This window comes from Populus trichocarpa, chromosome 8 (assembly GCF_000002775.5).
Source record: "Populus trichocarpa isolate Nisqually-1 chromosome 8, P.trichocarpa_v4.1, whole genome shotgun sequence".
Taxonomy (NCBI): Eukaryota; Viridiplantae; Streptophyta; class Magnoliopsida; order Malpighiales; family Salicaceae; genus Populus; species Populus trichocarpa.
In genome coordinates this window covers 6,006,335-6,024,831 of record NC_037292.2, presented here as the reverse complement: position 1 = coordinate 6,024,831, position 18,497 = coordinate 6,006,335, and the positions used below count along the sequence as shown (strand labels likewise).

At 33.5% G+C, this 18,497-nt stretch overlaps 2 protein-coding genes across 2 annotated transcripts; both read left to right on the top strand.

Annotated features, from left to right (window-relative positions):
* Window positions 1–836: 836 nt before the first annotated feature.
* LOC7498214 (nuclear transport factor 2) lies at window positions 837–5,462 on the top strand. The gene is made up of 9 exons (XM_002312250.4): window positions 837–1,191; window positions 2,187–2,374; window positions 2,744–3,038; window positions 3,118–3,356; window positions 3,434–3,602; window positions 3,710–3,831; window positions 3,921–3,986; window positions 4,868–4,919; window positions 5,012–5,462. Exons 2-9 carry the CDS (start codon window positions 2,189–2,191, stop codon window positions 5,245–5,247), a joined length of 1,365 nt encoding a protein of 454 aa, XP_002312286.2. The 5' UTR covers window positions 837–1,191; window positions 2,187–2,188; the 3' UTR covers window positions 5,248–5,462.
* Window positions 5,463–14,044: 8,582 nt separating this feature from the next.
* LOC18101467 (ninja-family protein AFP2) lies at window positions 14,045–18,451 on the top strand. Its single transcript, XM_006379632.3, has 2 exons — window positions 14,045–15,168; window positions 17,820–18,451. Exons 1-2 carry the CDS (start codon window positions 14,517–14,519, stop codon window positions 18,239–18,241), a joined length of 1,074 nt encoding a protein of 357 aa, XP_006379694.3. The 5' UTR covers window positions 14,045–14,516; the 3' UTR covers window positions 18,242–18,451.
* Window positions 18,452–18,497: the final 46 nt, after the last annotated feature.

The following is an 18,497-nucleotide window of genomic DNA, read 5'->3' as shown; positions in this document are numbered from 1 at the left end:
TTATTTTTATATATTTCTAAATAAAAAACAATTACTATTACACTTACAAACTCTACTTAAAAAGCAACCCATCAATTTTTGTCTGGTGATGAAAAAAACCCTACTGATAAAGAGAGGAGAAATGGATAACAGAGAGTGAGGGAGAGAGAAGAGAGTTTTTTTTAACTGAGACGATGCACTCCCAGGGCAGCCCTTAAAAAAATAAATAGTTTTATTGTTATAAATTGCATAATCTTCGAAATTTTTTAAATTTTAAGGGATTGCACTCCAAAAAGCAGTGCAATTCTTTATTATTATTTTTTAGGAATTGTTCTACTCACATTACAATCCTAGAACTTTTAATATTTTAAAGAATTTCACTACTTAATAGCTCAATTTATTTAACAAAAAAATTATAGGTAATGTAATCATTTGTAATTGCACTACTAAAAGTAGTGCAACTATTTTGAATTTGTATTTTTATAGAGTTTATACTATTCGTGGTTTATTTCTCCAATTAATTTTGAATGGAGCTCGTATGAAAAAAAAAATCCATTATTTCATTATTTATTCGCATTCCCAAAAAGAAGTAGAAAAAACAGCAGCAACTCGCAGACCGCACGTATAAACCACACTCCTTAACTTCCACGCAACCTCTCTCTCTCATATTTGCCTTTAACGCGTTGATTCCACACCTCGTACCTACCCTCCCTGTAATACAACTCATTCGCCCAATAATCACCACCGTCGAATCACGCAACCCAACTCAATCACAGCCATCAAACTCGCTGGATCTCACAATATACCTCACGTGACCCTCTATTTTATGGACCCCTCTTAAAAAATAACCGGAGGACACGGCAGTCAACAGTACAACGTAATACAAGATTTCTCACCCGCCGCGCGCCCACTCTCCTTCGTTCTCAAGTAAAAGAGAGAGATAGGGAGAGAAGGCGAGAGTTGGGCTTCTTCTTCATACGTTGAAGTCCGCTGAGCGACAAATAAATACCAGTCCAACCCTAATAAAGTATAGATTTCTTCGCCGTTTGTACCTTTCTTCGCCAGCAACCGCACCGTTACGTCTCTCTCTCTTCCTCTCTATAGAGATAATAATAACCATCTAGCGCCGCAAGGCACAGTCAGTGTAGTAGATTTATTCATCATCTCTCTTGGCGGCGAGGGAGAGAGATAGTTTACTGCTGTTTTAACAAGGTTAGACATCACTTAATCCTGCTTTTGTTTGATTGATTGTGATGTTTTTGGATCATCTGCTGTTTCATTGAGTGGTTAAATCATAAGGATCGTTAAATTAGGGGATTGCATTGCTGTATTTGTTTAGATCTGGCTGTTATTTTTTTAGTTTTTTCTTAATACAGATCTGGATTTTTTTTTGTATCTGAGTGGTTACAGTTTGACTTGATCGAATGTTTTTTTTTTTGTTTTAGCTAATGTTTGTTTACGTTCTTTTTAGTTTTATTTTTGTTTAAATTATTTGATGGACTGGTTTTGGCTGTAAAGTTTGGTTTTTTTAATTTGTTTGTTTTTTTTTTTTTTTTGCCTAACACAACTAGTCAAAATCTTAGCTTTGGTCGCGAAGAAAACAGTACTGGGTATTTTATTGGAAGATGCAGAAACATTATCTTTCTCTTATATTGATTAGTGTTGCGGCCTAATCTGCTGTTGGTGTTATTGTGTTTCTTATTTCTTGTTTAAGAACCAATTTTTGAATAAATTGGATGTTAAAATGATAATGCCAATTGGGCTTTCTACTTTCAAGCCCCATACTCTTCTCTCTTCTTAAGCATATGGTTTAGGGTTCAGATTTTGAGATAATGAAATTGGTTCCGCATTGGGATTAGGGTTTGATGATCTTATGTAACCTCTTTCTTTCTTTTCTTAAGAAAACCGTTGTTTGTTATTTGCTAACTTTCATGTCATTCATGTCGTGGACTATGATTGCCTAGCATTTGTTGTGAATGCAGTATTTATTTGCGATTATGGTTTGCCGCTATGTTTGTGCTGGTATATGTTTTGTAATTTCACTTTCTGTCTAATTTCAAGTATCATGCTTAATATTCTTGGATGTTGAGTTTCTTATTTTTGTCTGCTTTACTTATCACTCTCCATTCATTTATATTTATATGTAAATTTAGCCTGGCTTTGATTTAAAACCTTCGTTAGTGAATAGTATGTGTTTATTTCTGCAGAGATGGCAACACAGGTGGATGAATCTACCGTCAAACTTAACCCAAAAGTGGTGGGGAATGCCTTTGCAGAGCAATACTACAACACCTTATCCAAGTCTCCAGAGCTGCTTCATAACTTCTACAATGATTTGAGCCTGATCAGCAGGCCAGGCTTGGATGGTTCAGTGTCTTCTGCTTCAACTTTAGAAGTAAGTTCTGTGCAACGAAAATTTTAAAGTTTACCTATGTAGCTTGTTTGTTGACTTTAATAACTCCTCGGCATGCAATAACAGCACTAGTCATGTAAACTCAGTCACACTGAAGCTATTCTTTTGCTTTGATTGTTTTCCATTAATCCCTCGATACTCATTTTGTTCTCTTAAATTTGTTTTACCTTGTGCTAGTTCTATGAGAAAATGTTGGTTCTACCACTTTCTGCCATTCTATTTTCCACCGAAAACAATTGTGGACTAGAATTTTTCCTGCTTACACCATTGTTTTAACCTTTTTTTATCTGTTACTTTGGCTTATGCTGTGGCCTTCCCTGACAAAGAAATTGGAACCTTTTTTGGGTGCAGGAAATTAAAAAATTGATACTTTCTCTTGACTATAAGAATTGTGTAGTGGAGATACAGACTGTTGATTCTCAAGAATCTTATGAGAATGCGGTGATGGTGATAGTTACTGGTTTCTTTGCTGGAAAGGACAGTGATAGAAAAAGATTTACGCAAGCATTCTTCTTGGTCCCACAAGATGATGGGACGACATACTTTGTTCTGAATGATATTTTTAGATATGTGGAAGAATCAGAGAATAAGAAAATTAGTGATGCAGACAATATTGCTCCACCTACACCTGTTACCCCATCCCCTGGTAGGTTTATGTATGGTTTTCATTGTTTTTTTTTGTTGCTTTAATGCCCAAATATTTACTATTAACTTTGTAATTACAGAGCCACCTTCTGTTCCTGATCACACTGTCGCTGTCAATGTATCAACCAATTTGGAGGAGGGTGGGGTTCAAGCTAAAGAATCTGGCCATCCCTTGGACAATGGGGAGATTCCCATTTCTGAGAAAGATATTGTTGTTGAGAAAGAGGTCGTTGCCACTCAGAATGATGCGCACCCAGTTTCTGAGGCAGTTGCTTCTAGTGTGCAGGAGGATGCTCCCAAGAAGTCTTATGCATCAGTTGTTAGTACTTTTATATATATATTTTTTACGAGAATTGGTATGGAATATGATTGATTCTTTTGTTCTTGTTTGTTCAGGTAAATGCATTGAATCTCAAAACACAACCATTTCAACAAAGGGTTTCAGATGTGAAACCTGTGAAACAGTCATATACAGCTGTACCACCCATGGCTTCTTCTCATCAAACAGGTTCTCCTCGCCCACCCGGCAACAATACTGTGGAAATCAACAACAACAGTACTGCAGGTTTTTATTTTTATATATTTTTAGTTTATGTTTGGGTTAATACTTGGATGGAGTTTGTAGCTTTTCTTGCATCTTTAAACCTCTTTTGCTCAATTTTCCTGTTTCAGTTGAGGGTTACTCCATCTTTGTTGCAAATTTGCCTATGGATGCCACTGTTGACGAGCTTATACAGACTTTCTCAAAATTTGGGGCTATAAAACCTAATGGTGTGCAAGTCAGAAGTTATAAGGTTGGCCTCGTGTTTATTCTTGTAAATTTGTGTTGAAAATTGTCTTCTGAAACAATATTTATGTGTTTATGTTCCCCTTCTCTCTACAGCAAGATAAGAACTGTTTTGGCTTCGTGGAATTTGAATCAGCTAATTCTGTGGAGAAGGCCCTTGAGGTATTACTGTTTTTTTAACTTTTCTGGAAGAAAGTCTTTTTTCTTTCCAAATTGTTTGCTAAAATGTTGGATCCTACATTATGGTGTACAGGAAGAATTAATTTTAAGTTTAGAATTTCTGTAATTTTATTGTTATTTAGGTCTCTTGCTAACTTATTTATAATATTTGGATTTTATTAATTTGGAATTTCTATGTTAGTGGCATTTGTTTCCAATTTTATTCAGAACTCTTTTAGGGCTTTTTTGTCTCTAAACAAGCACACTCTTGATTATGCTATGGAGGCCATTTTATGATGACTGGAAGTTGAGAGAATCTGTCTCACATTTAGAGGTTTGAAGAAACATTCCTGCGTGGCTTTATCTTTGGGTTTTTTTGGATAGGGTACAAATGATTGTTCCTTCAATAACCTTTTGCTGCCATGCAGGCAGTTTATATTGCTTTGTTAATATCCCAAAGTCTGGTCTCAGTTTCATTTGTTCATTTCAAATGCAATTACTTTTGCTGCTCCTCTGTTGATGGGAGTTTTTGTGGTACGTTCAGATAATGTCATTAAACATTATGAACTATGTTCGATAACCTCTGTTGTTCAAACAATGTTTATCTGCCAACACTTGTTTGATGAACTACTTATTAGAAGTATAAATTCTATTATCATTATGCAAAGTTCTCTCTCCCTCTGTCTTGCCATTATCTGTAGTGCTCTCCCCTGGGTTGTAGTTTGAATCTGAAACCCTCCTTGGGGTATTGTTACTTAACCTCTTCTACAATCTTTGTTGCTGGCACCTCATTATTGGTAATCCATGCTTGAATGTATGTTTAAGGCATGCACTTTGCACAAGTTGCAAGTTCTGCTCGCGTCTGAGATTGTGTGCTATTTCAGGTCTCTACTGTGACGATAGGCACTCGAACAGCACATATTGAGAGAAAGAATGGTAAGATGAGTTGTTGATCCATATAATTTAGCTGTCTGTGTTTTGTCCCAGCAATTGGAGGGTACATACAACTGACTATGGTGTTTTTGCAGCCAAAACTGATGGTGAAAGGTACCCTGTAAGAAAGGGTGGTTTTAGGAACGACAATTTTAGGAACCGTGGAAACTTTGGTGGAGGCCGTGGCTATGGCAGAAATGACTTTGAGAATCAGGGTGGAGTCTCAGGTCAAGCTCGGGGCACCACCGGACACAATGGAGAAGCTAACAAGAAAGTTTATCAGAATGGGTGGGCTAGAGGTCCCCGTCAAGCTCAAGCTGGGAGGAACTAGGCCATCTTTTTTCGCTAGAATTATGTTTATTACATTTTCCCCAATTCACAATTAGATAGGAAAGATTTAGGCTTGCTCGAGGCATTTTTAGTTCTTCGTTAAATTTTGGTATTATTAATTTAGTTGTTCTTGGGTATCAGGAGAATGGAATATGCAGGGCATTGTGTTTTGGATTTTTTTCTTAAGAAATTATTTTAAAGAAATTTTCTGGTGCTGATGATGTGGTTTCACAACATGCTTAAGTTGCCCATGCCTATTTGAGTGGAAAGCATATAAACTTCGTTCTGGTTAATGTAGTCCCGTGGAAGATAATGCCAATTCTGTCACCGCCTTGTTTGATCTGCTTTCTGGCAGACTCGAAGAAACTGCTGCAAGCTTCCTTTGTCTGTACATGCATCAGTCCACTAGGAGGAGCCTGAGAGGCTGCTTGATCTCCCTGCATATCTTCTTTTTCTTTGGATATTATTTCAATTCGTTCCTACCCAACAAGATCTTCGGCGCCCCTGTTGTTTGCATCTGGGAGGCATCGCTTCTGCCACTCCGAATCCCATGATAGCTGCAAGTGAAGGATAGCTATCCACGTCTTTTTGTCACTGTCTTTGGTCGATAGCATTTCTGGGAATTCGTCGGATGATCTCCGATGTGCTCTTCTGACTTGGTTTTCTTTTTATAAACCTAATTTATTGTTTTATTCTCCAAAGATCATCCTACCCGAAGTCCTGACAACATGTTTTGTTTTTAAACTAATCCGATTTCAGAAACGAAAAACAAGAAATATACGATTTGATAAGGTGAGTGGATCAGAGTAGAGTCAATGGTCAAGGGATCCCTGGATAAAAATAATAGTAATCCACTACTTAAATGGTTTGGTCAAAAAGATTCCATCGTCATGTCATTAACCATGTAATTTAGCTCTTTTAAACAATTTGGAAATAGGTGAGGTATAAATTATTTTTTAAATTATTTTTTTATTTAAAAATATATTAAAATAATTTATTTTTATTTTTTAAAATTTATTTTTGATATATCACCTAAAAAAATTTTCAAAAGTGTATTTTTACCGCAATTCCAGAAAAATATCGAAACAGTACCAAAAACTTACCTGTTGGTGTCCTTCTCACCCTACCCATGATCAACACGTGGCCTGCAAATATGCCGGAGAATCTTAAAAACTAGTCCTCAACGTCAATGACGTGTCCTGGAAAATCACCCTCGAAGATCTCCTACCCCACTCTGCTCTTCTTTTTCGCCCGTCCTTTTCTCGTCTTGTCATTAAAAATGCCCATGACCTTGTGGATGGAGGTAGAACTTGAAAATTTTTGGAGGAAGTACGATGATATGACTGTAGCTACAGATGAAGCTACGAATAAAATAAAATTAAAAATTAAAAAGTATTTTCAGTTATTTTTTATTTAAAAATATATTAAAATAATATTTTTAAAAAAAATTATTTTAATATCAGTACATCAAAATATTTAAAAACACAAAAAAAAATTAATTTGAAGTAAAAGAAAAATAAAAAAATTTAATTTTTTTTAAATTATTTTTTAAATATAAAAACAAACAGGGCTAAATCAATAATAAAAATTTATAAAATTTATATTAATTATATTGAGTTTTTAGTTTGATGATAAAAATTGTTTTAATAAAATGGTGATCAGAAAGGTTTTTTTTATGTAGAATGAAATATAGTTAGTAAAATTATTTATTATTATAAAATATCTTTATATAATGTTATGTATGTAATTACGGACACGATGTATACTTGACTGTTGTGCTATAGAGTGTTGTGAAATTCAATTCATAAATAATTTTGTAGCATGTTATATTTATATACAATTTTCAAGGGAAATTTTATTACTATAATTTATTTGTTTTTTTAACAAGTGATGAAGCTATGAGATTTAATGGTTATCTACTGTTGTATTATTAAATATCAATTGACAGGCGCAACAGAAGCTCTGTCTTTAGAGATTAACATGTTGTCTGGTGTCTAGTTAGCTTGTATTTCTTTTTGTTTAACGATAGAAAAAAAAATTATTTAGTTAGATTAATATCTTTTACGAGCTAAGATAACTTGCATTTCATTCATAATAACTAGTTTTTCATACATTTTGTATGCATAAATTTATCTTGTGTGGTTTTAACCAAATATTTTTTTTAAAATGTAGTTTTATTAAAGTCACAATTAAAAATATTTTTGTAAAACCTAATTTTTTAAATCATAAACGTATAAATTAACACAATATCAAACACCAAACATGGTCGTAATTTGTTAGAGGTTATTTTTTGAGTTAATTACGATCTTATTTGGTATTCTTTAAAGGTATTACTCTAATCATCTCGTCATGATCTTTTAAATGATACTGAATGTGTCAAAAAAATAGAGCTCTTATGTGTTCTTGGTGACATATTATTTCTTTTTTTGCCCCCCTCGCCCTATTTCTCCCTTCCTCCAACCACATCATTTTATCTTTTCTTTTTTTTATATATTGAATTTTGAATCTCATTTTTTGACCATTAAATCTTCATAAAAAATTGAGTTAACTTTTGTCTAAGTTAATTAACTTGCAAAATGAACATATCTTGAAACATCACTAAATAACAACTATTTAATTTTAAATAGCGGTTGTATATATAAATATATCATGAAACACGACTGTTATTTTAAATAGTAATTGTGTATAAAAATAATATTCTCAAACATGATCGTGTTCAAATTATACTATCTTTCAAATATTTTTTCAACTTGTGTTGCTATCATAAAAGTTTTAGCAAACTATGTTGCTTTTCAAGAAAAATCCCTTTTCTCGCAGATTTTTGTGATTGGGTTCCTCATTCAGTACTGAATGGTTGTTGCATTGACCATAGTTAAACTTAGACTAACAATTTAGGTCATGAATCATAGATATGAAACCTTGCCTCAGGGTTGACCCGGTCAAGAAACGAGGTTGCGTGTCGCACAGGCTCATTTAAGCCAGCCCGAAAAAATAGAAAAAAAATTATGGCTGCGGTTTTAATATCTTGAATGGATAAGTTTAAAAATAGTGCATGTGGATGTGAACTATAAAAAAAAAAACGTGTATTGTAATAGAGTATAGCTACCCCCACATTGACAAGTTAAGAAATAATTCAAGTGGATATGTGCTATAAAAAAAATGTAAAGTACAATATACTTATCACACATCAAAAACTCATGAAGGAACAATCCGTAGTGTGGTTATCCCATATCGAAAAAATTAAAAATAATCCATGGAAATGTAGTCATATATAGTTATCTTATATTGAAAAATTAAAAAACAAAACATATAAAGACAAGCTATAAAAAAATACATTTGGATATGGTAAAAACATGAAGTGAAATTCTATACTAAAAAGTTAAGAAATTATAAACGTGGAAGCAAGTTATATAGAGTTATCTCATATTAAAAATAAAAAGTTAATAAATAATTTATATGAAAATAAGCTATATGTAATTATTTTATATCAAAAATTTATTAAATAATTCATGTAAAGATAAATTATATAAACTATCAAGATCTCAGATGAATCCACCACGCAAGACCACGCTCCATTGCTATGAAATGAATTAAATCCTGACAGATGATATTTTGGTAAGTTATATGTGGTTGGTATGTGTACAAATGATAATATTATCCAGTAAATCAAATCATACGTCTAATCTTATATGTATATTTTTATATAGTATTACTACACGAACATTATCAGCAAAAAAAAACATCCTACACAGAAGATATCCAAACAATAAACAAACAAACTCAGAAATTCTGCTTTTATTTTTTATCTTTCCAAGGAAGAATTGGAATGCCAAATCCAGCTGTCATTTTTATGGAGGCTGAAAGCTGCCAGCTGAGTATGTTTGGTAGTGTGGTAGCGATTACTTTTCAAATAATTTTTCATGCTAAAATACATGCTAATGATATTTTTTTATTTTTTAAAAATTATTTTTGACATCAGCACATCAAAACAATTCAAAACGTATAAAACGTATCAAATTTTAACAAAAAAAAAAAAAGAAATTTTGAATTTTTTTCCCAAACACTTCCAACCATTGTCTCGACTCTCGAGTAGCTGTTGGTTTTCAAGACGGGGAAGGACGACTAGTTTTGATCTTATTTACGTGTCAAGCTTAATGGTGCTTAAAAAAACGATTATTTTTTTAAAAAATAGCAAAGATCAAAGAAAAAAATTGTCAAAATAACTCATTTAAAAAAAATTATAAAATAGCATAGTTCGGTGCATTTTATGATTGAAAAAAACACAATATTTAAAACTATATCTTGTGAGAAACGTGAAATTAAAAAACAATGCTAAATAGAATGCATAGATTACAATTGCTAGAGAAAAAAAATTTAAAAGACAAACCAAAACTTTATTAATATCATTAAAAAAATATTAACAAAACTAATTCAATTACACAAAAAAAATTCACAAGATGTCACCAATGTCGGTAACTTAAGCAATTACTTGCTTCCCAGAAAACTTATCTGGGTGTGAAGTTTCAATTTATATCTATTCTAAAGTTTATGAGTGAATTTGTTTATATTTCAATTTATATATCATTAATTCTGATTCAGATTAAGAAAAATAATATATCACAAAAAATTCTTATAAATAATCTAAAACCTAACACTAAAGAGTATTATATGTATTATGATGGTGTTTGTTTAATTTATATTTTTATATTGATTTGAATTGATTAGATTAACATTTATGCAGAGGATTGTATAAGTTTATCCTATTCCTTTTAATTGAACAAAAAAATTTCCATTAAAACAATCTTAAAAAAAATAAAAATTATTTTTTTATTCTTTACAAATATGCGATAAACAGCTTCACTTAAAAAATATCCTTTTTTCACACTAGCACTGTAGATTGTTGCTCGTGACTTGACGTTTCTAATGCAATCCGCGATGTCATGAATTATTTCTTTTTCGAATTATAAACATGTTATCTACCCGCCAAGTTTTGCGTTTTTAGGAAATTCCTTTTTCATAAATTTCACTTAATTGAAACCTCGTATGGTGTTGTATAGAACAAACTACGTGTCGCTTTTGCCATTACCTCAGGGATTTAAATATGTACATTTTAGCTATGACATGGAAACGAAAACAGAAAGCCTACTACTTATAGCTAACTAGGCATTTATCAGATCATGGACACCCTCGTGTCATGTCAGCAACGTAGAAGGACAAGCATATAGTAGGTAACCATAATTGAAAATAAGAATTCTTTTTTTTATGATTTTAAATTCGAGTGTATATTTTTTTTTTTAGTTTAATGTGGGTGTCCGAGTCAGCTTGTGCGTACCTCGACTAATCCCACAGACCCTGAAGTTAACGACCATGTAAGCCTCCAGTGGCCATCATATGAGCAATCATAGGGCTCGAACCTGAGACCACAGAGGGAGCAAAACTCTTGGTCCCAAGCTCTTACCACTAGGCCACCACCTAGATGGTTAATTCGAGTGTATAGTTGTTAATACAATAGTTAATAGATGTTATTATGTTTGTTAACTTTAGAGCTCGTGATATTAGTTAATTTACATGTAAGTTGGTCCGGATATCCATATTAATTAAAAAAACATAGAATGATGAGATATTTATTTAAAAAAAAAAAAACTGAATTCAAACTATAGATTATTTTAAAATTTGTCTTTCCAAATAAAAATAAAGTAAACACTCTTCCCTTCTTCTATGGCCGGTGCCTATCTGAGAGTAAAGAGCATCAGCAATCAATTCAACTGTATATGTAGAGAACTAGAGATTAGTGTATCGTTTAAACTAAACATTTTAGAATTAATTACATAGTAAAGTTAATTAGTTAGTCTTTATGGTTTAAATAACTATTGTTTCATTACAGCCTAAACATTACTGTAGCCTGGCTAGTTCGGTGTCCTTGGATATTAATTATTTCCTGAATTATTTTTAATAGAATCACGGTTTGTGTTAAAAATACAATTTTATAATAAATTTTATTCCTAATTCTTCTAGCTTTTTGTTCAGGATTTCTGAATCGTTTCTTTATCTATTTATTTATTAAAAAAGAAAAGCAAAGAGATGGAAAAGTTTGATCACAAAATAAAGTGTTTTCATGAAAAAATAAAATAAATAATATGTATATAAAAGATGGGCGAGAGGTGGTAAATATGAACCCGGTCCGCCAACTCGTTAAGCCTCCAAGCCTGTTGCAAAAATAAGATTACGGATCTAGCATTTTCAGTATAAAACCCCGGTGTGTATGAATTGGACAGGAATTTTTGAATTTGATTAACACCGTCAAGATATTATCCGCTATATTAAATTCTAAATTTACAATCCCTTGGATTTAATTGCTAGAGTAATAAATAAAAAATATAACTTCGGGACTTTTAATTTATATTTTCTTTATTTTCCATTTTTTAACAGTAAAATAAGAAAAATATAAACAATCCCATCTCTTCCCTTTTCACTCCAAATTGATGCTCGTATTTTTGCATGTATTTCTTCTTATATTTGTATTCTTTCCGCTCTAAAGACGACGATGATTTCCCTGACACAATCACGGCACAACTTACAGGGAACGATGATGTATTTTATTGTTTAGGAATATTATTTTTAGATTATAAACGGAAAAAAATGCGTGATCATTTTCCGAGAAGCATGGTGTTTTTTTTTTTTGAAAAAAAACAAGAATCTATTCCACAACAAATTACTTGTTAAATTTCAACTATAAGCCATTTCAATGTGAATATATTAACATTCTCGATCGTCATCGTGGTGAGGGGGGATTATTTTTGGTTCGATTCAGTTTTTATAAAAAAAAATAACCAAACCGATTTTTTTTAAAAAAACCAAAACCAGTTTGGCTTATAGTTGATTTTTTTAAAAAATAACATTCTCGATTTTCAGTTCGATTCGGTTTCGGTTCGGTTTTTTAGAATACAAACCGGTTTGGCTCGGTTTTTTTCCGGTTTGGGTTCGGTTTTTTTAGTTTCAGACTTATAAAACCAAAATCGAACCGAACCAATCAGTTTTTTTAAAATTTTAATTAGTTTAATTGGTTTTTTTCACGGTTCGGTTTTTTCAATTTTTTTTTTTAATTTTCTCGATTTAATCAGTTTTTAATATTTTTTCTCACCCCATATCATGGTTATATAACATAATATCTATAGTTAGCGTTGTGTGCAGAGCTAATTTAAAATAAATATCCTTTTTTCAGAAAAAAATATAAAAGTAGATTCACAATGCATCCGAGCTATGTGCAGTTAAAGCGCAAGAGGGATAGTTATAAACTCAAACGAAACTAATCTATCTTTTTAAAAGACGTGAGGATATTCAAACAAAAACAAAAACAAAAACAAAAACAATGCAACCAAGCTGTGTGTGTTTAGATAAGGTCAAGCGTGTAATATCTGTAGTTTTAATACATCGAGATCCGAAGCAATTGAACCTGAAAATGACTAGATTCAAACTTGTCTCAGCTGATATAACTGCCACGTCAACATTTGTCAAGATACTCTCTGGTTCTTCTTCACACTACACATAACAAATGAATTTATTTATTAGTGGTAGGTATTTATATATCAAAGTTTCTACTATACTCATATCTTATTCAATATTTCCTGCTCAATATTTTTTTTATATATTTATTTATTGAGTTTCTAATATCAACTAATCAAGTATTATTTATAATTTAACATAAAATAAAAGAATAATATATTGAATATAGAAATTATACGTGTCATATAAATTTCAAGGTGTGTATGCATATATATTGGGTTCGAACAACATAAATATTATATATATAAAATTAACATTGATGAATATATTATATTTACCGTGCATCAATTAAAGTAATTATCTTAACTTATTTAAATTGATTTTGAATTAATCTCTGCCTAACTTCGGAATAAATGAACATCCTTGTTCAATTACAATGCATTGCGCAACCTAAAAGACTTAAGAAAACCTAGTCTAATGCTTTTCTTTTTATCCTTTGCATAACTGGGATAAGTGTTGAGTTAGAACTCTTTTGATATATATATATATTTTTTGATATTTGTAGTTAATTTTTAAAGTATTTTTTGTTTAGAAATATATTAAAATATTATTTTTTAAAATATATTTTAATATTACTATATCAAAATAATTTGAAAACACATAAAAAAATTAACAAAAAGAAAAAATTTAAATATTTCTAAAAATATTTTCAAAGTATAAAAATAAAGTAGCTCGAAGTTATTTTAGTAGAATATTATAAAAAGATATTAAATTAATATTTTTATTAATTTAAAATTATAATATTAAAAATAATAAAAAGATATTATAATATATTTTAAAATAAAAAATATTTAAAAAAATAGTATGCACCCACATCGAGAGTAGCAAGATAAAAGAAAGCCGCATCTTTCACGAGTAATAAGTACTCCTCCTGCAACTTGCTTCCTATCCACGTGTCGAACTCCCACACACCTAAACTGACAAACACATGTACACTTTTTCTAGCGTCTGTTACATCTCGAAACGTGTCCTCTGCTCTAGAATTAGAAAGGCAACTTGTTTTTTTAGGTTCGTTCAACACGGACCTCAAGAAGACAACGAGTTAATTAAATAATCAGTAAAAAGGAAGAGATTTGTGTCAGTCACAACCACGTGTCACCCTTCTCCTCTCATGATCGCCACCTGGCTCTCTCCCAGCTACCTTCTTTTCCCTGTCTTAACGTGAAGGGCACTTTCGTCCTTCAACAAGTACAATATTTTTTCAATTAATTGCTTATTTCTTTCCTTCTTTTCACGATTACCGCCCAGAAGCACCCCCTCTCCCTCTCCCTCTCCTGTTTTTCCTCGTCGATTTCAATTTCTTTAAATCTTTGGCTTCTGTTTTCCTTCATTTTCTCGGTGCTAACTATATTCTTATCAAAAGAAGAAAGAAGAAGACATCAACGTTTTGGTAGCCTTCTCTTTATTATTATTATTATTATTATTTTTCGCTGGCGAGTGTATGCAATGCAAGTTGGGTTTTAATTGAAGGGCAAAGCTTTTGTCAGATAACCCCGAGAGATAACTGTAAAAGAAAACAACTAAAGAATTAAGCCTTCCTGACAAATGGGTGTCTCTAAATCAGATCAAAGAACAAACACTTCAACCTCTCCTCCTCCTCCTCCTTCACGTTCTGTTTCATAGGCCCAAAATACTTTCTAATCCACTGAAAGCTGTCTTAAAGAAGCAAGAAGTAAAAACTTCCTCTGTTTATAGAGAGGCAGCATCATGGGAGAAACAAACGAGAATAGAAATAGGAGCAGCAGCAGCAGCAGAAGTAGCAGAGTAATGGAGAGTCTTTCTTTGGATATTAACAGGTACCCAAGAGATCTATTACAAAGATTCATGTCAAGTGACGCGCAGCAATATCAAACAGCAACAAGTGATGGAGAAGAAACAGAGGAGATTGAATTAAATCTTGGGCTATCACTTGGTGGAAGATTTGGGGTTGATAAGTCTTCAAAGAAACTAACGAGATCTTCATCAATAGCTGGTTCAATACCATTGTTGAGAGACTATGATGCTTTAACCACTCCACCTGCACCTTATCCTCTTCTCATGAGGACTTCTTCTTTGCCTACGGAGACAGAGGAGGAGTGGAGGAAGCGGAAGGAAATGCAGAGTTTGAGGAGAATGGAAGCCAAGAGAAGGCGAAGTGAAAAGCAAAGGAATTTGAGAGGAGAGTTGAGTCTGGAGGAAGTCAAATTGAATAAAGGGAATTGGGTGCCGACGTGGGCTAGTAAGCAGAGTGGTGTTGTGAATAGAGGTAATAATCTGGCAGGGCAGCAGCAGCAGCAGCAGCAAGCGTCACAAGGGTCCGTGGAGTCTCAAGGAGGGAGCTCTTCTGGATTATCAGAAATGGTGAGCAAGCCTGTTCAAGGTACCTTTTTTTTTTAAAAAAAATCTCAACCTTCTGGTGTCCGATTTTTTTGTTTTTCGTGGTCTTTTGGGGATTTTCTGGATTGGATTGGAATGAATGGCTTTATTGTTTGGTGTTGTTTTGGTGGTGGATTTTGGTCTGGATGCTAAATCGATCATGTGGATGCTGTGGTGTTAGATAGGTCGGTTCTTTTGTTTGGATTGGATGCTAAATCTTGGATGTTTATTTGTTTCTAAACAGTGCAAATCTTACTCAACTAATTTAAGTAGTATTGAATTCTGTCGTTGGAGTTTCTTTGGTTTCATCAATATTTCGCGAAAGAAAATCATAGAGGTCCAAAGAATGAGAGGATCATGCTTGATTAAATCCGAGCAATTCTGAGATGTAACTAAGTAGAGTATTAACTCAAGGCCCTCATTACTGATTGCTGCTATACATGGGAAGTAGGCAGATTGCATTAGCATGTCTCTCATGAAAAAGGCAGTGGGTTTCTTGCATCTGTCTTTGTGTCAGAACTGAACTGAGTTTGTGCAGGATATGAAGTCAACTTCATGGATACTTACGACTGGCTTGGCAATGAAGTTGAAACTCTGTTTCAAGCTCATTAAAATGCCTTTTGTTGCACCCAAAAACAAACGGGCACTTGTTTTTTCTATACAGAATAGATAAACCCTCCGTGCTAGGATATTGCGTGTAGCATACGCAGGCAGATCATTTACTTTGGTAATTATTATAACTGGAAGGTCACATTCGGGTAAAAACCATTGCAAAACTCTGGTTGTTTCTGGAAGGCTTCTTTATACTGACCAACTTCATGAACTTGCAATTCATTTTGGTCACCTTCATTGGGCACTCAAGTTATGCAGTTATTTAGTTCAGGTGCATGGAGAACTAAGAAACTCAGTTTATTGCCTTACTAGTTTAGTTCTTAGTTGGCTATGGTATCTACTTGCTTGAAAGGGATATTAGATTCCTGGGAATAGGCTCTTTTTCAGCATTATCTTTTCTGTCAACGAAGGCAGAAGAGACGCACACTTCTACTGCGGCATCGATGTAGAAAGTGTTATCATGATTGCCTTAAGAAGGAAGGGAGGAGGAAACATGAAGTGGAATTTGTACGCATTTGCTCATATAAAATGGAGTGAACTTCCTATTGCGTATGGGTAATTATTTAGTTGTGTTTTCCAAGAAGTAGCGGATAGATTCTTTTAACGTTTTAAAACTATGTTTAAATTATTAATATTTCTTTGCTTGCCTGCTTGTAGTCTATACGATGGAGATGGTCTGTAACTTTAAATGAGTTCACAAACCAAGCATCTACTTGATTGCCAGCCATTCCATGGAGTCTTTCATTATTGCATCATAACTATTCATTACAGTGTCATTACTTATTAATGCGTGGGCAGTGGATAGATGGTAGCTCAGGATTAGGCTAAAGCGTCGTTTGCTTGATCAATTTTCCTTGTAGATCTATCCAGTTTACATTTCTAAATTCAGTTTTTTCCCTACTCTTTATTTGTGGAAAGTGTTAAATTCCAAAGGCTTAATCTTGTTCGGTATAATGCTTGTGTGTGTCTGATGGTATAGATTTTCCCTAGCTCAGAAGTTGGTCCTTAGCCATCACCAAGTTCGGATTCTTTCTTTAATCTATCCTCCTTGCAGGTCCATCCAGTTTCAATCCCTAAATTCAGTTTTTCCCAACTCTTAATTTGTGGAAATGTTTTAGTTCCAAGGGCTTAATCTTGTTCATTATCAAGCTTCTGTGTCCAATGGTATAGATTTACTATAGAAACAGAAGTTGATGCCTCAGTTATCACTGAGTTCGGGATTGTATTTGTCAAAGCTTCGCTGCTCTGCAACTTTAAGAAAGCAACTGGTGAATAACTAAATCCAGGTTTTCTGGGTGAGTTGAGGAGGGTGTTTCTCAATATTACATGCTCGACACACTCAAAAGGTATGGAGAGGATGAATTAACAGGTTGATTTCTGAAAGTGTGGTGCAATGTTTTCAGAAGCTTGGAAAATTCCATCTGCTTGAACTGAAAGATTTTCAATTGGCAAAGTGAAAACCATTTTTGTGGGTTAGTCGGGGAGGAGAGGGGCAAGATGGGTCTGGCTTCCCATGTAAAGTGATGAGACAGTCTGGGGTGGCTATTAGATGGAATTTTCTAATCAGGCGATTACTGATCCTTGTAGTTGTCACAAATCATCCTCGAAATTGTTTCTGTTGCCACAGTAACTGGGTTATGTGACCTTAATTGATTTGATAAGATTGAAAACTGTTCTGTAGCCTAGTCAATTATGCAATTTAACTTTTCTTGCTGTTGCTAAGGATCCCTGCTTTTCAGGTTACTGGTTTTGCATGCTAGACTAATGTTACTTCCTTTCTCTTTATCTTCTTACCTTTTTTTTATTTATCTTTTTCTATTTTTCCCCATGGGATACAGTCAAATGGCCTTTAAGTGAGTAATTGCATGTAGTTGACAGAGTTTCTTTGTGATCCTATAGCAATCGTACAACTTAAATGTCTCTGTAACCGATACAATGATACTGGAAATTTGTAATTAATCTTGAAATTACTGCAAGTAAAGGGAACGGGAAATGGAGAAAAGGCAGATGGTTTTTGTCTTCTCATAATCTTTTGTGCATCAGGATCAAGCAGTGGTGGTGAAGCACGAAGTCCCACAAGTAACCAGTCTTTGCAGGAACGAGGCAGTCAAGAAGATTTAGATTCTTCTGGGACAAAGAAAAATGAAAATGCGTGCAGAGCCTCCAGTACAGAAATGGAGAATTTTTCCAAGAAGCTTGATTCTGCAGAAAATATAGGGAGGGAAATTGGGACCAATGCAATGGAAGATATGCCTTGTGTGTTTACAAAAGGAGATGGTCCTAATGGGAGAAGAGTGGATGGCATCCTGTACAAGTACGGCAAGGGAGAGGAAGTAAGGATCATGTGCGTCTGCCATGGCAGCTTTCTATCCCCCGCAGAGTTCGTGAAGCATGCAGGTGGCAGTGATGTTAATCACCCTCTTAGACACATAGTGATAAACTCTTCTGGTCCGTCCTTTGTGTAATGTAAGTCGGTGTTTATGTCATCCTTTAAAAGAGAAGTAGGGATGTGAAATAGGAAGAGAAAAATGAGAGAATTTTAGGAAATAGTTTGCTTTATTTATTTATTTATTGGGGGGCCTTGAAACGGAAACCGAATATGGCCCAACTACTTTTCATCTTCCAGGAGTGTTTGAAATGGTTTTTTGAGGCTGCATGTTATATTTATTTCCTAATTCCCCCATCTCATAAGCTGGGAGTGTATTTCCCTATTTCCTAAGC

Coding starts and splice junctions, on each gene's coding strand:
- LOC7498214 (XM_002312250.4), top strand. CDS start 2,189: ATGGCAACACAGGTGGATGAATCTACCGTCAAACTTAACCCAAAAGTG. Junction 2,375..2,743: donor CTTCTGCTTCAACTTTAGAA/GTAAGTTCTGTG, acceptor TTTTGGGTGCAG/GAAATTAAAAAATTGATACT. Junction 4,920..5,011: donor ACATATTGAGAGAAAGAATG/GTAAGATGAGTT, acceptor GTGTTTTTGCAG/CCAAAACTGATGGTGAAAGG.
- LOC18101467 (XM_006379632.3), top strand. CDS start 14,517: ATGGGAGAAACAAACGAGAATAGAAATAGGAGCAGCAGCAGCAGCAGA. Junction 15,169..17,819: donor GGTGAGCAAGCCTGTTCAAG/GTACCTTTTTTT, acceptor TTTGTGCATCAG/GATCAAGCAGTGGTGGTGAA.